The 24,772-nt window shown below is 41.7% G+C and overlaps 3 protein-coding genes across 5 annotated transcripts; all 3 read right to left on the minus strand.

Annotated features, from left to right (window-relative positions):
* Window positions 1-981: 981 nt before the first annotated feature.
* On the minus strand, window positions 982-4,982 carry LOC138629673 (uncharacterized). Of its 2 annotated transcripts, XM_069713526.1 has the most exons (5): window positions 4,901-4,982; window positions 3,494-3,637; window positions 3,051-3,383; window positions 2,512-2,648; window positions 982-1,721 (listed from the first exon to the last, which is right to left on the minus strand). In XM_069713526.1, the coding sequence occupies exons 2-5, from the start codon at window positions 3,558-3,560 to the stop codon at window positions 1,635-1,637; spliced, it is 624 nt and encodes a 207-aa protein (XP_069569627.1). In that variant the 5' UTR covers window positions 3,561-3,637; window positions 4,901-4,982; the 3' UTR covers window positions 982-1,634. The 2 variants fall into 2 exon arrangements, with proteins under 2 accessions (XP_069569627.1, XP_069569628.1); XM_069713527.1 differs by lacking the exon at window positions 2,512-2,648.
* A 3,138-nt stretch (window positions 4,983-8,120) lies between these two features.
* Window positions 8,121-17,533, minus strand: LOC138629687 (jupiter microtubule associated homolog 1-like). Of its 2 annotated transcripts, XM_069713557.1 has the most exons (6): window positions 15,339-15,393; window positions 14,737-14,761; window positions 14,506-14,648; window positions 11,439-11,587; window positions 10,846-10,876; window positions 8,121-8,762 (listed from the first exon to the last, which is right to left on the minus strand). In XM_069713557.1, exons 1-6 carry the CDS (start codon window positions 15,376-15,378, stop codon window positions 8,614-8,616), a joined length of 537 nt encoding a protein of 178 aa, XP_069569658.1. In that variant the 5' UTR covers window positions 15,379-15,393; the 3' UTR covers window positions 8,121-8,613. The 2 variants fall into 2 exon arrangements, with proteins under 2 accessions (XP_069569658.1, XP_069569660.1); XM_069713559.1 differs by lacking the exons at window positions 14,737-14,761; window positions 15,339-15,393 and adding an exon at window positions 17,326-17,533.
* Window positions 17,534-17,976: 443 nt separating this feature from the next.
* LOC138629668 (small ubiquitin-related modifier 2) lies at window positions 17,977-24,198 on the minus strand. Its single transcript, XM_069713519.1, has 4 exons — window positions 24,100-24,198; window positions 23,100-23,231; window positions 19,883-19,954; window positions 17,977-18,691 (listed from the first exon to the last, which is right to left on the minus strand). The coding sequence occupies exons 1-4, from the start codon at window positions 24,118-24,120 to the stop codon at window positions 18,629-18,631; spliced, it is 288 nt and encodes a 95-aa protein (XP_069569620.1). The 5' UTR covers window positions 24,121-24,198; the 3' UTR covers window positions 17,977-18,628.
* Window positions 24,199-24,772: the final 574 nt, after the last annotated feature.

Below are 24,772 nucleotides of genomic sequence, written 5' to 3' on the forward strand. Positions count from 1 at the left end.
CAATGACATTTACTCCAAACACGTACACACGCATTTCACACTGACAGATTTTTGCTGCTTTGCGAAGGAAAGTCAAACACAGAGCTCGTGACCACACATACCGCACAAGTAAACAATCACCTTCATTGCATGTTGCCACCAGATGAGCTTCTTTTTTTTTTTTTTTATCCAGACGTCTTAATGTTGATTCACTTTCGGCCCAGCACCCAAATGCAAATTGTCTTGACTTATATTGTTTGAATTATTCTTTGACTTACAGTGTTTGAAGATCCAGTGTTGGCATTAGTGAACACATGCACTGGCTTGACTTGGCCCCTGTAATAAATTGTACTGTTTTTCAAAAGGTTGTTTCGTTTTGTGTGGAGCAACACTGACTGTGACTTGTTTAAAAAATACAATACAATACAAATACAAAGCAATTGACTAAATTATCCTGTGTTACAATAAATAAAATAAAAAAAAAAAAAAAATGTCTGCCAGGTTTTAATGATTTGAAACAAGTGGCGTTATTTGATGTGGGATGCTGGCGGTTGAAACTGTGAACATTTAAACCACAGAACAGTTTGTAAAATACTGTAATTATGAAAGTCGATACGTTTCCTGTAATGTTAGGCCGCTGCTGTGAAGCTACACTATTTTACAGTAAGTCTAAGGCCATCTAACAGTAAGACCGACTGGCCGTTGTCATCCCCGTTCATTTTGGGTTTTGGGTTGTCTGTCTGTTCCTTTATTTTGAATGCAGTAGCTCATGTCTGCCCTGAAGAAATTCTTTCAAATGTGGCACAATTGTTCACTCTTAGTGAATAGATTTTGGTGGTCACAGGTCAAAGTGTTACATTTTCTCTCTTTAGTTTTAGTTTGGAGAAAAGTCGGAGGTTGAACTGATTTCTGATCCTTTGATTCCCTTTGTGTTTTGTGTTTGAGCCATCACGTCTCAGTGGTAGCTCATCAGTGAGCATCTTGGTTGTCCGAAAATAACTTTTACCAATGAAGATATTTCACAACACATTTTTTATTTTTTATTGTTTCATTGATGTGGATGGCAGATTACAGCTGATTTCATTATTGCAGTACATAGTATGGTATGCTACATTAAAATAAACCCTGCCAGTATTTATACAACGAAATATCTGCAATCATGGTATAAAGTTTGTACAAAATTATAAGAAATTTCAAAAAAATAAAGAAGGACTTATTTACATTAAAAATAAAAGGAATCCAAAGATGCCCATCATGGTACAATCCATGATGATGTTTTGCTACTAGAGGACAAGTAACTAACATTCGTGCTTTATAACCTTCTGAGGAACTGCAGGTGTTATGTTGTACCATTTTGAGTCATACACCTCATTGTCTTAACTTTCGTTGACTGTGACTGAAACACACACACACACACACACACACACACACACACACACACACACACACACACACACACACACACACACACACACACACACACACACACACACACACACACACACACACACACACACACACACACACACACACACACACAGACACAGACACAGACACTGAAGAGATCAGTCGGAGAACGTGCTCAGTTGCAACACTGCTTCTTATGCATCACTTGTGCCTCTGCAGAGTTTCATGTTGGCTGCTTGCAGGCGTCTTCAGCGTCTCATTGTTCCTCGCATGTCCTCGTAGACTTCATTGGTGGCAACACGTCGTGGTTTCACTGTGGTACGGAAGACCTTCATCTGTCAGCAAAAGATATTGTCAACATTTCAGATGTGAGGCTCTTGTACAAAAGGTATTAAGGTTATTATTCAGTACAGTATATTTTTGCAACTTCTCTGTACTGATGCTTCAGTCTTTGTTTTCCTCAGGGTCATAGTTTAAATTTGTCAAATAAATTGTATAGAAACATTTGAAGTAACATTTTCCATTTTTAAACATTTTCTGGTCAGTGTGTTTTAAAACTTGATAGATGCATTCAAATGTAAACTGCCACTGATAACACAGTCTAACACAACGGTCCTTCTCTTTGAAGGTTACGAGTGTTTGCTGAATTGGTTTTAGAGGACTCTTAGTTCAAAGGTATGTATGATCATTTCTGCAGTTTGTTGTACTGTTGAACAGTCGTAAATTACACTGAAATGTGTTTCTATTACTTTATCCACTCTCTTTATATCACTGAAGACAGGCCAAATAATAGAAACACCACTCTGTATAATACAACACCACAAACAAAATCATCCAAAATCATCATACATACGGTTTTTTAAATATATTTTCATTATTCTGATTCATCCCCTCCTCTGAACTATTACCAGTGCCTTTTACTTGTAGGGTAAATGAATAGGATGAAAGTGAGACTGGCAATAAACAACAGCTCAGTGTTCATCAGATGAGAACTGTTGAGCATAACAGCAAAATGGAAACAGCCCCCGAGATTCCAGCACGGTTTGTGAGTCAAAGAAAAACACAATCAAATCAAGAACCCCACAGACACACACCTACAAACACACAAAAACAGACCGCAGGTACCTTGTGGATGATCCATATGAGGAAGATTATGATGATGCCAAGCAGCACAGCAGCAGAGCTCACAACAGACATCAGGACTAGATTCTGATGTGATGAGTCACACCCATTCACGGTATTTGTGTTTGCATGTCTGTTGTCTGGAAATTAAATTCATACATCATTAAATAGTTTTTCCAGTTAAGGTGTGATTGACTGTCATTGTCTATGGCATTAAAACATTGATTTTCCGATTTCAGCGATACAATAAGGCATGCAGAATTTATAGACTCTCCAATTATAACAAAGCAGAAATATTCAGATTCCGTAACAGTTTTCTGTTTCTGTGTGTGAAACGGCATAATTTACTCTGAATAAATAGTCTGCTGATGCTTGCATTATTTACCACCTTTGAATTACATCAGTGCACTGCTGGACTTTATTCTAATGCACACATTGCACTCTTACAGTTGTATATGAATGTGTGTTTAGAAATAACATTTTGTGCAGTGGAATAATAAAGTTCAGTGGGTTTTTCGTGTGAATAAACTGATGAGGCTCACCTGTCACCACCAGGAGCATGGACCCTTCGCCGTTGATGACTTTCTGTTCATGTGTCTTCTTGTCATACATCGAGTACCCACACCAGTACGGTCCTGTGTCAGTCAGGCTCAGGTTTTTTATGAAAATATCCATGTTGGGGAACACTCCATTTGATTCAAGCCTGCCGGTGAATTTTTGGGCAACGGTGTCTTTTACTGATAGTTTGTTTCTGAAAAAAACTTCAAACTGCTCATTGAGACCCATCCGCAAACACAGGGACTCTTGTTCCCCATCAGTTCTGCATTGGATAGTGAAGGCTTCTCCAACATTTCTCCATACCAGTCCTTTGACCTCTACAGAAGAAAAAAAAAGTTAGTTTTATTTCTCTTTACATTTGATTCATTTTTATGAACCCCTTCTCCCTCATATTATTTACTATAGAACACATGTATTTCAGTCTTACCTGTGTCAGTCAGGGCGCTGCAGTAGAGACAAAGGATGGTTATGATCTTCAGCCAGACAGCAGACATACCGACAGTGACTGTCAGTCAAGGTACACTTGAAATGTGACTTCACAGTAGGAAATGTGTGTAGGTTTTTACCCACACTAGAGTAACAAAGGATAACAAAAAAAACAACACGTGACCTCCAGATGACGACGTACATAGGTTATAGACAAAGATCAGACGAGTGCAAATGTCATCTCAGTAAAAGGTGAAAGGTAGCTGTTTACAGCAGCAGTGCCATGTAGTGGCTGAAGAACAAACATGCTTGAAAAATGTAAGATCTAATGTTATGGTTAAAAAAAATTAAAAAAAAGATTTGATTTATTGTGTCACGATAATCAAACTCTTTAGACAGATTATGAAGTAATACATATTTAAAATTGATGTTCTAAAGATGGATGATCTAATTAGATATAAAGACAGTAATAGAGAGATTACCAGCTGATGGCATGTTTCAGATTTGGAAAGAAACTACCAGATCAATACATCTCCAGCTAAACATACAGACACAGACAAATAGGAGCACAGTCATCTATCACTTTAGATTTGACAAAGCTTTATGAACTTATCAATAGTCACCTTAAAGACCCGTTTTTGATTCTTAGACAAAAATCTGTGTTACCTGAGCTACTTACGGCTGCAGAGGAGAAATGGAGGAAGATTTTCACCTTTAACCAGACCGCAGACATGCTGACACTAATGGTAATATCTCATTCGTCATCAAAAAGTACTTTCAGTTTTACAGCTTTTCACAATAACATGTGACGTTGTCGAAACCACGCAGAGGCTAGTTACAGTAAAGCTTTTGAAGCTTTAATCATAATTATTGACTGCAACAGTGAAATGAAACACATAAAAAAAACAGCTTTTTTTGGTCACACGACTTTTACTACAAGTCAAAATAAATAATCAACTGTTTGATCATCAAACCTGTTTAAAGCCTTGAGTAATAGTTTGTTTAGAGAGCCTGTGCCACACAGTCACAGTGCACAGCTCGAAACTAGGTCAATAGTTCCGTGTTAGGTTGGTTTGGAGGGCTTCTGTTTTGCAGCATTTACATTGCCCTCTAGTGGTATGAGTGCGTATGTGTCTAATTGTACAGCAACTAATAAGAACAGAATACATATAGATATTTCCAGTTCAGTTCACTCAGGTGATCCGTTGAGGCAGGAAGACAAAGAAAAAGTGAGCTTCACCTACGAACTGCAGGCCAACCAACAAACAAAACTTAAAGTGCAGGCACAAGTCGTCCACAATTTTTTTTTTTTTAATTTCCCCTCGGGGATTAATAAAGTAACTACCTAACCTAACCTAACAAGGAAAAATAAGGAGAAACAAAAGACGCTGTAAAGGTATGAACTTACGGATATTATCTCAGACGAGGGCCGAAAACAATACACAGACTGCTGACAGAGACACAGCTGAGCACAAGAACTTGCGGGAAAGAACTGAAAGACAGGAAGAAAAAACAAACGGATACAAGTAATCACGAGTGATTTTAAAGTAAAACAGGAACCCCAACAAACAAAACAAAAAAACCTGTGCAACATCTTGAAGTAACAATGTCCTGCTCACGCTGTCACACTTTTTTAAAATTTTTTTTTTTTTTTAAATAAAAATCACTCATGTTGTTCAGTTGAATTCCAAAATAACTAATAGCAAAAAACAAAATTTTCAAATAAAATTAAAAAAAAAAAAAATATGATTAAAGGACAAAGACAAACTATTATTTGTAAGAAACAAGATCCTGCCATTAAATCCTCTACAAAAGCCAAACTATGCATTTACTCATGTAGAGCATGAAGTGACTATGACCAGAATTTAATCTAGCCGATATCAAAGAAAAATTATCCAGCCATATTGTCTGACAGGTGGGGAATCACAATCCCGCATCCATATAATAAGATGATGAAAGTAGTTTTCAGCTGAAATGACCTCAATGACATTAAGTTGTCACTGTACGGCGATCATTGTGAACTCAGCAAATCAATTAATCAATAACTACAATACAGGCATTCACAGTTTAAAAACACACACCCACCCACACCCACACGCACACGCACACACACACACACACACACACACACACACACACACACACACACACACACACACACACACACACACACACACACACACACACACACACACACACACACACACACACACACACTGTTCTGTCGGCCTCCCTCTGGGACAGGATAAAAAAAAAACCCTGCCTGTCCATCCCATCACCCTTTCATCCATCAATTCCCTTCCTGCAGTCTCATCCAGTTAAGGAGGCACAATGTGAGCCAGAGCAGACACTGCTAGCAGGGCTTTTTATGCTCCCTTTGTCGCTATAGAAACAGCCCTGTCCATTTGCTAATCAGTGCTTCCTGTTTTGGGCTCCTGACGGGTGGGAGGACTCACATTTTGAAGTCTGTAAAATAATCAGGACGATTTGTCTGTGGTCACAGAGGTCACAAAGGCGAGACAAATACATATGATTTTGGGATAAACCTTCAATTCTCCTTTAGGCTGCTTCTAGTTGCTGAGTCAGTGCTGCATGACTGAATGGGGGCTATTGATTGTCTGATTGACAGTCAGAGATCACTCACCTCATTTCCCCTGTTTGCTGCCACACTCTCATATCCTCTTCCTCCTCAGAGACCCCCTGAGACGCAGATGGCCTCATCCGGAGTGCACATGGTTTAATGGGCCTGTCAATACGCTGACGTTGCAAATGAGCAAGGATGCGTCAGCATTCATCGCAGACATCAGTTAAATAACTTGACATATGGCTGTGGGGGAGGGAAATGCTAATCTCCCGTCTTTTGAGAAAGATTAGTCGGATGATCAAGAGGGATCGACGAGAGAGTCTGTATCCCAAGCAGTTTTACTGATTAGCTGTTCAGCGGGACAAAAGAGCAAACTGCAGCGCTGTGTTTTGTTGGTGACAGTCAAATAATGCAACTGCACGCCAAGCAATTTGAACTAAAAATGGACACTGATTCTCACTGTTCACTTGTTTCTCATATGTTTGCATATTTTTCAAAGAACATATGCAGTGGCGGAAGAAGCATTAACAAGTTTTACTTAAGTAGAAGTAACAAATCACACTTAATAGTCAGTACAGTGTACTGGCAGTCGTACACATTATTATATACTTAATGTACTTGAAGTATAAAAGTACTCACTAAGCACTGAAAGTAAGCTCTATCACTGACATTATTCTATTCTCATTATTATTCATATATTATCACGTATGGAGCTTTTTCATATTGTAGCTGGCTGCAGTATGACTAAATCATATAACCATGCTTTATCTGCAAAAGTAATAAGTAACTACAGCTGTGGGGTAAACGTATAAAAAGCTAAATGTTCAAATATTTAAATAAAATATACCTCAAAGTTGTAATTAAGTACAGTGCTGGAGTAAAGGTATGTAGGTACATCTCACTACCGGACACAAGCGCATGAGGAAAGCACCAGAGATCCAGGTTGACTCAGTGTCTTATTAGACTATCATAAAAAGCACAGGACTTCCCCTGTGGGTCCAGCACTTACAGAAAACAAGCCTTCATTGAGTGCACTCCAGCATCCTGGCATTTCTCCAGGGCAGGAAGTTCTTTTCCTGATCTCGAGTGACCTATGCATGCCTTTCACGGCAGATGAGGGCTGAGATACACCGCTGTGCCACAGCACTCTCTGCAAGCTGCTCATGATTTGGCTCTGAAGGAGCTGGAGTTGAAATAGTTCACCATAAGTGCAGCAAGAATCTGTTGAAAATTGGAAACCTTTCATTAATCCGTGACATCATTAGATAAAGTAATCTCCATTTTGGTGGGTTATACATTTACCAAAATGGTAGCAGAAAATCAAACTACCTACAGTATAGACACAATTGCTACCACTAGAGTATTTGTGTGGTGTTAAATTCAGGGAATAACTCAGCGGACCTAAAACTGGATAAGTCTGATGTGTCTAAGAAGTCTCAAGCCAGCAGGTGCTTATAAATAAGTACTACTTGTACATCCCCTTTGTGTATTCCTAATGATCCTTAAGGAGGCAAAGTGCTCAGATTAAGACCAAATAAAGCCATCTTTGTGCGCCTGCAGTGCTTTTAAAAAGGCAACGTTTTATAAGAAACATTACATCTTGTGTGAATCACTTGTCACCTTTTGGTTTAAAAATCCCAACCCTGGAGTCTGAACGAAATGCAACGCCTATCCTAAATCAGAAACGGTGTAAGGAGAGCCAAATTATCTAGCGTATGATGTCAAAAGAAAAATGCAGTACAGTTTCTCTTTTGACATAATTGGCAGCAGCTATCACGGTTACTTTGACCGGGAAGACTTCCAGTCACAGAGCCTGTCTCGGCTCCCAACAGCTTCAGGCTCCATTTCTCTGAACATAAATAATACTGAACTTTTTACTTTGAGACATGAATGCGCATGGAAACTGAAAATGAGAATTAATAGCACCATTTCTTTTTTGCTCTGTCTCTTTAGCTACAATATTTAATCAATATAACGTCTGGACCGTACTCGTTTCAGTTGTTACTCTTACAAGAGAAAGAAAACAAAAATCTTCCACAACAAATTCATATGAATTTTTATTGTATTTAGAAATCCACGCATCAAATCTTTTTAATTATTTTTTCCTTTACCATTTACAACAGGGCAGAATGAGGGACAAGCTAAACATCATGCCTTTCCCAGCAGGCGCAGAGCACTACAGGATGGGCTGAAATGGAAAAAGAGGGGGCGGGGGGGCAAGGGTGGGGGGTGTGTGGAGAGATACATAAAGTGCTTTTGTCAACAGTTTTCTTCTTTTAATAGAAAAAAGGATCAAAACAAAAGGTTTGAGGGTGGAGGGAGAGGACACGAGGGTCCATGGACGTGACAGCATGAGTGCATGTGAAGCAGGTGAGGAAAGGGGAGCAGAGGTGAGATGTTGATGAGGAGGAAGAGAGTGGGGAGGGGGGGGGGCATTTATCTTCCAAAAAAAAAAAAAAAAAAAAAAGTAAAAAGAGAGAGAAAAAAAAGAGCGTTCGAATGAAAAAAAAAAAAAAAAGAAAAAAAAAGTAGTGGTCTCAACCCAGGATGAGGCTGGACTTGCCACCGGGAGGGTTTCTTCGGCCACCCGAGGCACTATTGGCGCCTCCCGACGGGGCAGAAGGTTCTGGCATCTCCTTCTGCTGCTCTTGGTTCTCTTGCTCCACCTCCACGTTGTCAGGACACTCTACACACGCAACAGAGAGACAACGCGTCACTCCTTAAAGAGTGCAACACGGGCTGACATTTGACTGAATGCAATCAGAGACTGCTTCTGAAGTACAGCAGATGTGATTAAGACCAAACAGCAGATACATTTAGACATTTCCACAGTTAAACACGATTGACATGGAAATAAAAAAAAAAAAAGTATAAGCTCATTAAAGCAGCTGCCAACAGTACTGCCCTACATTAGCCGAGAGCATTAACTACAAAGCAACTGACGACATTGGGGGGGGGGGGGGTTAAGTTTTCAAATCACTGACAAGACTATATATGACCTAAAAACTCCCCTCCGCCTTCGGAGAAACTACGAAGTACGAGGGCAGGGCAGCATCTGACAAAAAGTTTTCTTTTACGTTTCCACCTGCCATTCATTACCAATTATCTCCAGATGACTGTAATATAATAATTTGCAATGCACTACGTTTGAATATGTTATTTGAAAGAAGTGTTTGACCAGAGTCAAAAACATGCCATGTCAGTCAGTGCTGCTCTGCTAAACTAAGCTGGCTACATTTAAGCTCTTTGGTTTTAAGCAACTGTTTAAATTCCTATGATTTTCCTTCTTTGCCGTTTATGTTGGACAACAAACTGAATCCCGGAGACGTTTCATGTCAAAGTCGGCATTATTTCGATTACCGAAAACAACTAGGGCTGAAAAGTCAGTAGGTTTAGCTCTAGCCAAGGCTGGCTAGTCGAGGTTAACCATTTAGTTTTGACTGTTTGGTCCCCAGCTGCATTTTGCAGTGACGGAAAATTAAACGGTGAATAATTTCTATATGTTGACCTCTTTAGTCGTGTGCAATGTTCTGAAATTAATAAGGCCCAAATCAGTAACCGTTAAAGGACGGAGCCACAGCCCGGCACTGGGAGTGCTCCAGTGCAAAGGGTTAAAACAAATATAATCAGATCTGGTCTGAACTAAATTCTGACTGATGATTTAGATTTGGGCCGTGTGGGCTGGAACCGAGTAGTTGAGGTTCGCCAGCTCTGTAATAAAATCACAGTGCTAAAGCGCTGAGCTCTCGTTGTCCATTAGTGCCCGAATTGCTGTCGCATCTGCACACCGAAGGGGACTTTTTAAACCTAAATGTTACAAATAAGGGCAACACTTTAGTTTTTCACCAAATTTAAAATCTTTTTAAAAAAAATTTTTTTTTTAAGGCAGAATGGACACTCAAATTCCCAAATGTTCTCCGTTTGACACCAGAAGGAGAGATGGGCGCTGCTGGAACAACTGCATCGGTCACAGGTCTGCAGTTAGCTGGGCGAGGGTGGATCGAGGACCTCGCATATCTCGTCCCTCCGTGCCCGTAGCAAGACAGACACGCTCCCCGCCCGCTCCGGACTGACCTGCTCTGCGTGCGATGTCCGTTCCCAGCACACACGGAGAAGTGATCCCTTGCAGTTTGTTGATAAACGGGTTTAAGCGGCGAAGGCATTTTGTGACAACGCAAACACTGGCATACGTACGCAGATCACTTCGAAGTGCACTCGCCCATTTCAAACACGTTCAAAGGCTGCGCAGGACGTGAGCTTTAATTTCAATACTTTCATTGAGCTCGACGGTCTCACCCCCCTCCCCCCCCCAAACACCCTCCTTCCCCCACACCATTATCTGAGGAGCCAGCCACTCTGTTCCCAACATGCACCTGGAAGTTAATAAAGAAAAGCTTTTCATGCTAAGTGAAGCCTGCCATCAAAAGAGCCGCTGCCTGACTACAGACCATGACGCCATCTTTACAGGGGGAAAAAAACACATCAAAGACATCATGTGATGTTGACTTAGGGAGAACATGTGTACTGTATCTCGGACAACGTTAAGCTATGCCAGCAGCGTACAAATACACCACGAGCTGACTCTTTTTAAAAAAAAAAAAAAATTATTTATTTTTTCAGAGGCAGGGAAAGTGGAATGACCTCATATGTTAAAGTGTACCATGGAGCTTTTCAGTGAGTAATCTAAATCATGCACTGCTGTTTAGACACAGTCAGAGTGTGACAGAAACTCGAAGGCCTTTTTATAAACAAGAATTCATGATACTCACCATCATTCGCTTGGTCTTCGCAATTCTCACCCTACAATGAAAACACGAGACAATATATTAGACCGCTCACTGAACCAGATCCTCTGCTTGACTTTTCTTGGTGTTAGAAAAAGTGTCGCTAAGAAGAGAATATAATACACATAAAACCATAAAGAACACCATCCGGAACGGAAGTGCTTATAAAGATATTTCTGTGACTTCTAATTCTGTTTTCTAACCCTCAAGATATTGCATTTTTCTGGTATCTAAGCAGCGTCTCCGTCTATTGAGTAAACCCTTGAGGTCTCTCGTGACTGCAGCTATTTCAGTGTCTATATTGAAACCGTTCAGTTGTGAAATTCTCTCCGTCTCGGACAGCGGGGACCGACTCATTCGCAGAATAAAAACCAAAACCGCCACAAAGATTACAAATGTCAGCGGAGGATATCTATGAAACAACATCCTGGGTCAGTTTCAAATACACGGATCACGTCATCCACTGAATTTTCAACTGAACTGTTTAGAATTATACTTTAATCTACGACTGCGAGCTGTTCAGCCTCAAACTAGAGTCTGTTTTGGAAACAGCGCGTGTCACAGCAGATGACCGGTACCTCTCGTCTCTGGTTCCAGACCATGGCGGCCCCAGAGTTGTGGATGGTGGTCAGTTCCGGCTGAGGGTTCTTGGGGAAGAGAAGAGGCTGCTGGCACCGCCTCAGCGGGGCCGAGGGCTCCCCGCACAGGGTTCCTGCAGGTGCCCCGGCTGGGGCGGAGACAGACAGAGAAAAATGTATTTAATACCTTTTTTTTTTTTTTTTTTTTTTTTAAAGCTAGATAGGAAACACAAATGACAAAAAAAGAAAAAAAAAGAGTAAGGCTTTAAAGCAGCAGAGTCATACCATATGGACACCAATCCAATTAGTCGCGCAGCCACCCCAGGCCCTAATGTTTCTGACCCATGAGGCAACCATGCCCACCGCAAGAGTCATCTTCTCGGATCTTTTTTTCTTTCTTTTTTTGTTTTTTAACATCAGCTTTATGAGGGAGTCTGACTGAAATAACACCAGATGAAATCACTGGGAAACAACAGGAAACATCACCAAATCCGCTTGGGCGTCTGCAACAGACCCAGAAATGTAGTGGAACACTTCCAGGCAGACAACCAGCATGCCAAAACTCACAAAACCCTGTAGCGCCTGCATTCTCCTTTAGCAGAAAGAGCATTAAAAACCCCGTGTTGGCCAACTGTGGGGAGGCAGGCTGTGCTAACCGAAGCCACATAAGGTAGCAGCTATAGCCCAGAGGACCAGGGGAGGGGACAGGCCGTCTTTGTAATGAGGGGAACGTCTGCCGGGGAAGCAGAGGAGTGGCCATTGTTGTTAATGAAGTGAAGTGAATCAGCACTGTTGAGAGTCTCTATCACTCAACAAGAGCTCCTTCAGCACTGGCGCCACATTGCCGAGTCTGATCAATCCACTGCACAGTGAACAACAAATATGAAATGGACAAGGATTAAAGCAGATTGATGGACTGGACACGGATGCATTATGTTGTAAGCAGCACTAAAACTTAATAACCTTAACATTACTGCTCTCCTGAGGCCAGGGCGGACATGTATGATAACGCTGTCCTCACTGGTCAACAAGCTTTGAGGGTAATTGAACAAACTCTGGCATCTGAAAACCCTAAAATCCTGACCAACAACGTGCCAAAGAATCAACTGAACAACAACATGCGTATCAGCCTGATGATGATTTAGCCTCTGGAGGCAACGACCAATATTTCGGGGATTCTGGTGTAGCCAGCAGATATCTGGGTCAAGACAAGTCTTCTGTGCTCCAGTGGTTTGGTTCACAAGTGACCCGTTTACACCGAGTTTAAAGCAGTTATTAAGCACCGCAAAAAGCGAATAAATAGCTACATTGTCATCAGATGATAACCGACAGGTTTGATTGATGATTCCTTCCTCTTTTGCCTTTTCATTCATTGTAGAGACACAAGCAACATGGGGAGAAGGAAGGACATTTTTTTTTTTTTTTTAAACAAAGCAGCTATTGGAATTAAGAGGGACTACTATCCAAGATATACTTTTTCAACTCCAAATTCAAAAACACCTAGATATTTGCCCTAACTCCTAATTGCAGCCATGAGGATAGTTTCAAGTTTATTAACTTAAAACTATTAAAAAATAAAAGTTTCATTTTCTGAAGTCACCACCAACTTTCGTTTCGCCGTGTCGCATTTGAGCAGTTAACCCCCGCCCCGGTTGCTGCGACTCTTAATTTAGGGAAAAGATCACAACGTAAAACTGCGTTCCAAGGCTTTATAAACATCCACAAACTTACTAGAGACGGTGTCACCGTGACTTATCTTGTACCAAAGGCTGAAGCGCTCACGCTCAGCGAGACACAACGGAGGGAAACATCATTCATGATGGCCGAGATGCGTCTGGAGTGCATAAAAGGTATACGCCAGTGTTTAAACAGGAATCTACAGTGTGTGCGTGCCAAAGAAAACAAACCTGTTCTCCTGCAGCGGAAGTTCATACACAGGCCACACAGATCGCACCGTGCTTATAAAGCACTATATTGTAATAAACGTTGGTTACTCAAGCAGGAATGAATACCCTAACCCGGTAGCATGCTTTACACTAGGACTCCCGAACTTGACCTAGACCCGAGTGAAACAATGCCAGCAGGAAAAGGCTTTGTTGTAAGCAGCTGCTGGCTGTAGTGGTCAGAGGCTGGACTAATGATTTTAGGACAGATTCTTCATTGTCCACACACCCAGAAAATCAGATACAGCATGTAAACAGTTTTCTACAAAGTGGTCAGCGTGAAGAGCATGTGATCTCTGGCTGGCGAGTCTCTTCACGGCCCTGAGCTACAAAATGAAATCCATCTGCGGCGGGGCTTGAATTGTCCTCTTTATGGGCTTCATCAAATGTCTGAGCTTTAACCAAACACGGACTGTCTGGGCAAAAAAATAAAATCCATTCTAAATTACATCTACGTACTAAAGAGGTAAAATTGCTTGGATAAAACTTGACCTGGATTTTCACAGACCTACTGTCAGTCAGTAATGTCAGGCTGCATTAATTTTTCATTTAAGCCTCTGTGGCTGTATGTCTGCAGTGACCTTCAAAGCTCAGAAACATTTTACAGGTCTCATATCGCCTGATGCATTTGTCAGCCTCTCCCCGTGTGCTAAAAAAAAAAAAAACATTTCCATCGTGTTTATGCAGAGTTGTGCATTTCACTAATTGATACATTTTCAACTGACTTCCCTCTTTCCATTGAGGAGTGACCCTCAACCACATGTAACAAAGCCTAGCTTCAAATTACCCTTATCCCAGTACTCCAGGGCTTTATGGCTATTACACTTGTGGGATGTTCTTTCTGACAACCTAAATGGAAAACTCTAAATAACACTCCCGTTTGTATCTTTTCCATTTTCGAGTTGGTGCAAGTTTGCTTACTTAAGGCTTCTGGTAGTTCGGTCTACTTTTGAAAGACTGTGACCGTGCACTTTCCTTTATACGTGCTCATCGCTGCTGCAAAACTCAAGCTGCAGTTAATGTTGCCTTGTAAATCTAAACCTGGAAACTTTGATTGTTTGGCTCCGAAACTGTCACGTGGAAAATAAACTAAGGTGGGTTGGAGTGATATTAGATTGATTTACTGGGTGGATTGTTCCTCCGATGAGCATGAGGGTCATCAGGCTCTGCAAAGATGCTGGAGGCCATCTTGTTCTTGCGCTGGGGAGTTGAGTTTTCATCTGTGCCGAAGGAGAAGCTGGTTTCCCCGCCGGGTGGACGTAGTACCCTGAAGAGCAACAAATGAAAGATTTTTAAACGTCAGTTGATTGACACCCTTCCCACGGAGCTCCCTTCCCCCTCTCTTTAGGACAGACCTTCGCGTCACACACCACTGATCAGCTGTACAGTGAAGAAGAAGAAAAAAAAGAAAAAGAAAAAAAAAAATCAATAGTCAAATAAAACATGAGGATGCCTCAAGCTACTTGCAGCCTTCTCCCTACCCCACCCAAAACCTAACCCTTTCGTACACATGCCACACACACACACACACACATATATATATATATATATATATATATATATATATATAAACCCACAAGATACAAGCAAGGTCTTCACTCTCTAAGCCCCGGCTGTCAGCCTGTCAGACAGTCACAATCTCTGCCCTGCAGCTGACTCCATTCGCATATAATCACAGAGTTAGCTGGCTAGCTGCTGCAGCCTCTCCTCAGCACGGATTCCTTTGCAGTGACACACGAGGGGCTGGTGTCCGTTTCTGGTCGCGTTATTATGCCATTGTTAAACGAATGAATCCAATTTGATCCACCTTTTTTGGGTCGAGTTTAGACAATAGCGGGCGTAAGGTCTGGGGTCCAGAGTTAATGTGGGTCACCTAATATTCAGACTGTTCCAGAACAATATAGGGAGCCAGCATGCAGACCGAAAGTGTGATAAACAAAGCCCACTCTCCACCGACATTCCTCCAACCACGAGCTGAACAAAAGGAACACGCTCATGAGAAGGGGACACCCTTTTTCTGTTGCCGTGCTGAAGGACAGTTGGGGTCGACGACGACAGCCACCGATGTGCTTTGCAAAGCCCCCGCTGGACCCCTTCCTCTTTTTTTTTTTTTTTTTTTGTTTCCAGCAAACTCTCCCCTCAGAGGCCCTGAAGCCACCAGCTGACACACTGAGCAGCTGTCCAAGGGCCAGGCGGGCAGATGGGGGTCCAAAAAAAACAAAAACTCTGCTCTTGAAGCACGACTACAAAGAAAGCAGCTCGAGGAGAGAAATCTACACAGCGCGGACCGTTGCGGCGTGAATTTTCTCAAATCAATTCCTGTGCGCAAATCTTTGTCCGTTCCAACTTGGCTGTGACAGTAATGCCTAAACCAGACCTCACCTCCCGGCCAGAGCGGATGAGCTCATGCTTTCCACATGGATTGCGACGAGGAAAATCTATAAGCTGGCTTGGTGGCAGACCCCACCCTAGAATGCAACTATAAAATAACACCATTGAGATGGTATTCATGTTTTTGGAAGCCGCGAGGGCACTTTCAGGAAGGCGAAAGCTGCTCGGGGAGGATACAGCTGGGCTCCAAAGCCAAAGATGGCACGTCTGATAAAGGCAAAGAAGGAGGCCTTTGATGGCCTACTAAGATTTTAGCCTAATTCTGCCCAAGTTGCCGCCTGTACGGATCTCTTCGGGCGGCCGGCCAGCCAAAATAACCAGCAGCTCATAAACGGGGCTTTAAGAAGCAAAGGCAAAGAGCTAAGGAAAGATTTATAGGCTTAGCGAGCTCAAAGCCCCCACCCAAGGCCCCCCCCTCCCTCCCCCCCCCCCCCCCCCCACACCCACCGCATCACCCGAAACACAGCATGCGACTTTTAAAACGCTTGATGACTGACCGACATTTGACATGCTTACTCATCAATGACTAAATAGCACCGGTTTCACTCAAAATCTGGTTTGTACGAGCCGAAATCACGCCTCGTTACTGTGGCAGCCATAATATATATATATATATATAAAAAAAAGAAAAAGGTTTGCACCCTTTTTCACTGCAAATGGTGGGGGTGGGGAGGGAGTGGATGGATCCAGACGATACGCATCGCTTACAGGAAAGGGGATGACTGCATGCTTGGAGGATGAGTCTTTGAGGTAATTTTCTTCACGGAGTAATGATTTGTCAAGACATCGTGGATAAACAACAGATTAAAGCGAGTTTCGTTCAACTTCCACGACGGAAGAGTGAACCAAATGTTAAGATAATGACATACACAGACCCCCGAGTCTTAGTCTGGGATCCTTTCCTGTAATCGAGACACATTATTTGGACTGAGAGGCTCCAAGTGGTCCACGAGTTCAAATACATGTTAGAAAAACGGCTCGGTTAAATAGGAGGAACATTTGTGAGCAAATCCAAAGGAGCAGCACGGTCTTTACAGACCACAGCAGTAAAGGAGCTGTGACTTTAAACTACCAAAAAAAAAAAAAAAAAAAAAAGTTTATTTTGTTAGGCGACAACAGCCAGAAGAGAGCTGACGTCGGGTAGCTTTGTTCACTTCCCCTTAAAAATAAAAAAAATAATAAAAAAAAAAAAATGAGGAAAAGGATCCCGTGGGACATTTGGGTTTCTCTCTTCCCTTTCTAACTCGCATGGCCGGAGCCCAGACAGCGAACCGAACTAACTTAAGAGTATCTGAAGGGTATGCTGCATCAGACACCCAATAAGATTAACTCAATTAGTAAGACTGTGACAGTTTAGCTAAATCCAGAAAAAAAAAAAAAAAAAAAAAAATCCCTCGCCAGCCACCACCAGCGAGCTAACGATAGGTAGCAGCCTGCGTTACACCAGAAAACACACAAGAGGCGTCTGCTGGCCGAGAGGCTCGCCCGCATCCATTTCTTTTGTTCCGCCATGAAAGATTTTAGGCTTTTTTTTTTTTTTTTTTTTTTTTTACCTAGAACTGCTTTTCGATCCGGGGTCCATTCCTTTGTAGGTGGTTGTCGTGGTCATCTTTCAGGAGTATTTCACCGTCTCGGCAGCAACAAATCGGCAATTTATAAAAGTAAGAAAAAAAAAAAATCCAAGAAATCCTCCTTCCTTGCCCGCAGGGATGCGACGGGATGCAGACTCCACCCGACACTGAAAAACATCGCGAAGAACAGATCCTCTGGTTCTGCGGTGCCAGCCCACGAGACCCAGCCCACCAGCGTTCGACCCGCTCTGATTGGACCGAACGCCGCAGAACTTCACGCTCATTGGACGGAACGCCGCAGAACTTCACGCTCATTGGACGGAACCTTCAGCGGTCGAATCTCCTGTTGGTGGCAGGTCTCGGATTCATGTCAGTGATCAGACAGCGGAGCCCACATCCCCGAGGGCTTATTTTTCTGTTGTCTAATCTATTAGCATTGATTATGACAGCCTGCAAACTGTTTTAAACTGCCCTTACAAGAGGAAAGAAAAACGTGGATAAACTTTGACATCGGTGAATATCTCGGGACTAAACTTTAAATTTAGTCGGTACAATTGACTTGATAGTCTAATGCATATTGTGAAAAAATATAAAATTAAAAAAAAAAAAAAAAGCAAATAAAAATGGTGCAAGTTTTGGAAAAAGGACAATAGCTTTATTTTAACAGGCATCTTAATAGATAATACAGATGTTTACTCGAGAGGAACATCTCTTCGGGCTTCCCAAAATTTGAAGTGGCCGAGCAAAATGATTAATCAAAACATTTCTCTACACATCCACTACTATATAAAATGTATAAAATCAAACATTTTTTCTGAAGATAACAGAAACCAAATGACAACCCAGCCGCATCCCCAAACTGAGTATTAGTGATAGCCAGTCCCAAAATTGTACACCTTAAGAATAGATTTGCTGGACACTGACCAAGCTGAGCTCGACAATATTTCATAAATACAGACAGTTTTCTGAATTCTCACTCCATCACTGCTCCTAACTGTCTGCATTTTTAGAACAAACCCTTCAAATTGGGAAAGGAAGTCCTTAACATTTACCACAATACAGCACGAACAAAACAAAAAGGGTGATCTGGATGTGGCTTATGTACAAAGACATTAAAGTAACAGAGGCAAGAATGAAAATATCATACAGCAGTTGTGTGGAGCAGAGAAATGAAAACTTCTTCTGCATGGAATTCTGTTGAGACATTTGGACGAGAAGTAGCTGCTGAGTGTCGCAGGCCGGGAACGTCAGTTGTGTTGAGGAAGAAAACTGTGATGCGGGTCGGTTAAATCTGGCCTCCTGTCTGTTGTTGAAACACATCGATTGTATCTTCATCTTCCATTTCCAACTGTGGAGAGAAAAACATGTAAACACAAGTCACGTGAATTTCACAATAATTTGACCAGCATATTGCATATTTTCTTTTTGGATATTGTGGCTTCATCGATAAAAAAAAACAAAACAAAAAAAAACACTGAAGTGATGGGAGAAAATATATGAACGCCGCATGTCAAAATGTTGCAGTGGTATGTGCCCCAAACAACCTCAAATGTGGCGTTTGCATACACAAAATAGCAACACTGCGACCGAAATTACACATTGCATTTGGCTTTGATGCCAGCGGTAGCGCATGGACAAGCTTCCGCAGCATTACAATAATATGCAGTAACATGCAAGCTGTGGCTACTCCAACCACGAACTGGAGCGAGTGAAGCTGGCATTCGCCTGCAGTGACGTACTCAACACAACTTTAGTTTAGTGCGCTCTGACAGTCTGAGGCATCCACACGCTTCCCGTGTCATTACTGCGGCTTGCGTGAAGACTGGATGCGTGACAGGTGTCAGCCCACAGGTATTCATAACACACGCCGTCATGGAGAAATAATCCCCTGCGTATTGGACTTTTTAAGTTCTTTTGTAGCCTGACATATTGTATGTAAATGGCTGTATGTCCTGCATTTATCAACACTTGGTGAGGCACTGGTTAGGAATTGAGTTGCGCTCGCGTTATCACTTAATTTCCAACATCTCTGAAAAATAGTGCCAAGTAAAAAAGGAAGTAACAGAAATCGTGGAAAGATAAAGTCGCAAGTCGTTTGTGTTCCGACGGCTGTCAGACTATCCGACAGCACCCTAAAATAAAGTTGCACTGTTCATTTCATTTCGTAGCGCCTGACACTTTTCCATTTATCCCAAGCTGTATTTGTTTAATAAAATAATTATTTTTAATCTTATTTTATGTGAACGTATTTGTACATTTGTTCATATTGTGTGCACCTTTTTTGTGTGTGTTTTTCTATGCCGCTGTGACGACTAAATTTCCCCCCCGTGGGATTAATAAAGTCTAAATCTAAATAAATGCAGTGATTCCTTAGTGGTGAGACATGGCATAAACACATCTCATTGAGTATTTAGGAACGCGTAAGAGTGTGGAGTGGTTTTAAGGACAAAAGGGTGCGTGCGCGTTGCGTAAGGACACCCCTCTATTTAGTAAACGGTTTAAAGCAGCTGATCTCGTTGTTTGAAGACTTCATGCTTACCTGTGCTGGTGTGTCTGTCTCATTTATCGGCTGTCCGTCAAATCTGAATCTGATTTGCCTCATTGACAGTCCCTGAAAATAAAAACACATAAAAACAGTTCTTGAATCAAAGACTTTTACCAACGTTCAATACTTAACAGAGGGAATTAATGACAGTTTGTATTTAAAAAAACAAAAAAATCACATGTTCTAAAGATTTGTATCTGGTGTTAATTACTTGATACTTGAAAATGCTCCATTCTGTTAACTGTTCTGGCGTTAAATAATTAAAAAAAAACGAAAAGGTAGAGTGGAGCTGCGATTAGTTGATTAATCGATTAGTTGATCTCCAGAAAATGAATCACCAACTACAATTGATTACATGTTTTAAGTCATTTTTAAAAGAAAAAAAAAAAAAAACAGCTAAAATTCTCTGATTCCAGCTTTTCAATACAAGAGTTACCGTTTCATTTCAATGATAATAAACTGAACATCTTTTGGTTGTTAACTGGATTAAACAAGACTCCAACATAGGATTTTGGAAACACTTGTCTGTATTTTTCACCATTTTCTGACACTGATCGATAAACCTAGACAATAATTGGCATAATTATTGGATAATGAAAATAATCATATAGACCACAAAAGTTGCAATTTCTGTCCTGAAAAGACTCGCTGTGAAGTAAATCCATAACACTGCTTACTTTTCTATCTTTGTTTTTACTGAAACAAACTAATAAATAGGTCTTAAAGGAGTAACCATTACTACTAGTGCTCCAACTGCAGCTAATATTAGTAAATTATTATAGCTCATTTGAAAATCAATTATAACAAAGCACTTTAAAGTCAACAAATAAATATAAAACACATAACAAAACAATAAATTGATATTATTTTTAGGCAATGCAAATAAAAAGTGCTTGGCATCATTAGAAGTTTAAAGATGAATCTTGAGTTGCCAATTTTTAGTGACCTTTTGAGTTATCTGCTCTTACAGAGCAATGCAGAGCTTTTCATGGAAACAGTACTCTGAAAGCCTGAAAAAAAAAAATTAAAAGCATTTATCGCCTCGGTGACGATATGGCTGCTGCAGTTTAAAGGTCATAGGAAAATAATTTGTCTTGCAGTGAAACATCTGGTTCTCATTGTAGTTTTAAAAATGAGCTGCATGACAAGCGTGTGGCCTTTGCCCTGCTGATAGACATCGAACAGAAAATATTGCCATTTGATTTTTAGTCTTCCGAGGGAGCCGAACCTTCATTTGACTTTCAAATAAAGAGGAATATCAAACGTAGCTTTCTATTCAATATCATCTGAGCTTCTAGGTAGAGCTCTTTCAGAATTAAAAAAAAAAAAAAAAAAAAAAAGTTACCGTCAAACCCTCAGAATTGCTTTTGCATCAATAAAATTAGAGTTGCTATCAATTAGAACGGAGGAGGAAGAAGAAGCCAGCATTCCTGCATGCCATCATAACAATGAGCCCGAGGGAAAGGACGAGATGTCTTTTATGAGTAATGTGAGATCGCAGGTGTAGATAAGAGAGGTGCAAGAGAGACGTAAAGCCTTAAACTATGATGTTTCGCTATTGAAGGAAAAATGTAATTGACTCTGTAGCCCTGCGCTGCGTTTGAACTGGATCAAAGCCAATGAACAATAACTGCTTTACGAAAAAAAAACAGGACCATGATGGATGACTCTTTAATGAGCGACATCTGGCCTCAATCATTTTGACCATTTACCATCCAAAAAGTGCCTTTAGAGGTCTTGCGTTTCTGTTACATATGACCAGAGAATTAGGAACTAAAGTGGACCTTGATTCCTCCGACATATTTAACTGTGACCTAACGGTAAGTATCGACAGTCAGGTCAAATAAAATAAACTTTGTGGGGCTTTTAAATTGCCCAAAAGTAACTAGTTGTGTGTTATTTAGGGTACCGTTTAAAAATAAAAATGTGAAATGACCAATTCCTCTGTGCATGTGTGCAAGAAATGTTAAAGGCTGAAAATAATTCCTTTCATTATAGCACTTATGGTCTTCCGACAAAATTAAGCGCGCGCATACTTCAAAGTTCTCCGAAACATAGTTTCTTACTAAGTACAATAAGTATTTCCATACGATTTAGAAAGCAGCATTACTTAGCAATATAGCTCTTGGAAGCCATGCTCCTCAGTGGGAAAGTGACTACCCGAGTCAAATTTGTTTGTTTGATAAATATTAAGGTCTTCGCAATGCCAAAAAATATTCCACTTTAATGCCTTTTTAATGGCAGATATTTTAACGTGCAGGGAAAACTAAAGTACGATTAATAACTTTCATAACAGCGTGCGAGTTCAGGGTCCCAGTACTGCCACGGTTCCTGTTACTAGTATCCCCCGGGTCTTTTTGATGAGTAAATTGCTGCGTTCAAATGAAACCTGTGAATTCACGGTTAACACATGGGACGTCATGTACACCGTATGTTTGGCATTCGAGTGGTTAAGTTGTAAAAACACTGTTGCTCGGTGTCTAAGAGCCACAGAGGCTAACAACAAGGGGGGGGGGGGATAACATAATACAGGAAATGCAAAAGTCCCCGAGGGAAAAGATGATGCCTTTGGGAGGAACAGCATTTTCCTCAGACGTAGGCTTTTATCTGAGTTATGAAGACAAACTCTACCGAAATGACACTATATTAGCTCAACAGCCAACGCAAAATGAACTTCCATGGCCTTCCGCCATTTCGGTAGACGCCAGCGAACACGTCGCGACTCGTGAACTCGAAGGCTGACGGAAAATGTCGAGTTCCGACGTGGTTAGTGCCACCGGAGGGGGGGGGCTGTTCCTACGGACTCTCCTCGGGCGCACGCGAACCCGTCCGAACACAACAAAAGCGGCGTGATCCGCGTGCAGAAAAACACCCGACCTCCCTTGAATCTCACGACGTCGTTAAGACGAACACAAAGATCCAATAACTGGGTGTGTTACGCGAGAAGCCCCACAGAACGACAGGATGGCTTAAACAGATGTTGTGAAAAATGACTCTCAAAGTCGTGTGGTGAGAACTGCAACGCAATAAAGAAATTTGTGTGATTTGTTACATCTTGTTTGTCAAGTCAAACTGTCCACAGTGAGAAAAGGGCCAAAGTGAAAAGGCCCCTTCAGTTTGGAAAGCAGTAGTTTAGTGAATTAAAGCCCGCAGCATCGTCCTGAGCGTTAACGGTGATGGTACTTGCGTGTGGACATTGGTTCGTGCCCACCTGTCTCTCGCAGTAGGCTTTCATAAGTTTGATGAGCGGCGTGTGTCTTTTGATCTTGAACTGCACTACAGATCCGTCCTGACCTGCTACCTTCAGGTTTATGTGTTCATTGTTTTCTGTCTTCACTCCTTCCTGAGGGATAAAGGCAGAGAGGAAAAACACAGTTAACACAGACGTGCGGGGAAATCAGAGCTAGAAAAGGTTTTTAATCAGGTAGTCGGTCAACAAAAAACAACAACAAAAATGACCCGATCGGTTCTGCCGACCAACAAAAATACAAATCGGCTTACAGTTTTACAGACGCATGTTTCCGTCTGTTTTTTGTTTTACAAACCGAATAGTTTCCACCCAAAACAGATATCCTTTCCATGCCTCTGGCTGTATGATGAGCTGCTGCTGACGATGTTTCAAAGATTTTTTGTTGTTTTTTGTTGTTGTTGCATTAACGTAATTAAATAATGAACTCACTGGGTTAAGGTTAAAACAGACCACCACGGTTTGATTCGTAAAATACATTTCAGCAAACTTTTAAAATGTTCTCCGGGGCACATTTTCCCCTTCTGCCATGGCGCACAGACCGAAATCAGCACAGCCACGATCCAGGTAAATAAAAAGATGCTGTCATTTTAGTTGCATGTGTACCAATTCTTACTGATGTATCACAGCTGGGAGCACAAACTCTCCCCCACACACAGTTGCACAAATTAACACACACACACACACACACACACACTTTTGGCGGACTGAGGGATGCGCTGTTGATGATCCCAGCTGGTTGGCTGTTTGCGATCAAGCAGAAAGCGATCTGCGCGCCTGTGGATGCGCGTTCACAAACCTTCCGGTCTATCAAAGTAGGTATAGCCAGTAGTTGAATTTTAGCTCGTAACTTTGGAAAAACGTAAAGCAGAACGTGCAGAAATGTCCCTTTTTTCGATGAGCATCTCCGTCACGGGTCCGGTACAATAGACTGGTATTTTAATACACTGTGGAGACAACTCACCTTTGGTTTTTCATCAGCCATGGTCACTCTTTTGGCGCTTCTCTACGCTGCCACACAAAGAATTACGAGTGCGCGCACGTCCTCGTTCCCGTTGAAATTATTCGAACCGTACGTGCGCGGCCACGCGGCAATGCGCGTCCACCTCGCCGGGCGCTGTATGGCTACAAGTCGTCACGAGTTTCGAAAGCGCGGTCTGGCCACAGGGCGGGAGAGTCCCGATGCGCGTTAAAGAGACACTCGGCCACACGTGCACGCGCACGGCGGTGTTTTGCCGTTTGATTTCAGGTTGAGGGGGACAAGTTGTCCCACAATTTGGACCGCGGGACCCTGCTGAACCCGGCATCAGTGTTGCACGGATCAGTCGGCATCACCACACGGGAAACTGTCCACAATCAGGAACACAGAGGAGGCACTTTTATTTTAACCCTATAAATCCCAGCGGCCATCTTGTTTTTTTTGTGTTTTTTTTTTCCCCTGCCTGATGTTGAAGATTTATTTTCACGTAATTACATAAATATCAGCTCTTGATTCGTGACACAGTCCAGTGAAAACACGAGTACGATTGGCGCGTACACGGGATAACAGATACCAAAACACTTCCCGTGTTTGAAAAAGTCATTCCTTCAATACCGTGGGTGAACCTAATCCCCGAGAGTTTTAGATTCATTGATTA

This window comes from Brachyistius frenatus, unplaced genomic scaffold, assembly GCF_029030835.1.
Source record: "Brachyistius frenatus isolate BFR_SWC_R1_liver_20210118 unplaced genomic scaffold, ASM2903083v1 Contig_119, whole genome shotgun sequence".
In the NCBI taxonomy this organism is placed as follows: Eukaryota; Metazoa; Chordata; class Actinopteri; family Embiotocidae; genus Brachyistius; species Brachyistius frenatus.

What these genes read in the sequence shown, in the direction of transcription:
- LOC138629673 (XM_069713526.1), bottom strand. Translation starts at nt 3,560, where the DNA reads ATGTCTGCTGTCTGGCTGAAGATCATAACCATCCTTTGTCTCTACTGC. An exon ending in CATGCTCCTGGTGGTGACAG is followed by an intron (nt 2,649 to 3,050) that starts GTGAGCCTCATC and finishes TTTAATTTCCAG; the next exon opens with ACAACAGACATGCAAACACA. An exon ending in TCATATGGATCATCCACAAG is followed by an intron (nt 1,722 to 2,511) that starts GTACCTGCGGTC and finishes TTTTGCTGACAG; the next exon opens with ATGAAGGTCTTCCGTACCAC.
- LOC138629687 (XM_069713557.1), bottom strand. Translation starts at nt 15,378, where the DNA reads ATGAGCGTGTTCCTTTTGTTCAGCTCGTGGTTGGAGGAAT. An exon ending in CAGCTCGTGGTTGGAGGAAT is followed by an intron (nt 14,762 to 15,338) that starts GTCGGTGGAGAG and finishes TTCACTGTACAG; the next exon opens with CTGATCAGTGGTGTGTGACG. An exon ending in TCTGGAACCAGAGACGAGAG is followed by an intron (nt 10,877 to 11,438) that starts GTACCGGTCATC and finishes TTTTCATTGTAG; the next exon opens with GGTGAGAATTGCGAAGACCA.
- LOC138629668 (XM_069713519.1), bottom strand. Translation starts at nt 24,120, where the DNA reads ATGGCTGATGAAAAACCAAAG. An exon ending in TGGCTGATGAAAAACCAAAG is followed by an intron (nt 23,232 to 24,099) that starts GTGAGTTGTCTC and finishes TTTATCCCTCAG; the next exon opens with GAAGGAGTGAAGACAGAAAA. An exon ending in AAGCCTACTGCGAGAGACAG is followed by an intron (nt 19,955 to 23,099) that starts GTGGGCACGAAC and finishes TTTTATTTTCAG; the next exon opens with GGACTGTCAATGAGGCAAAT.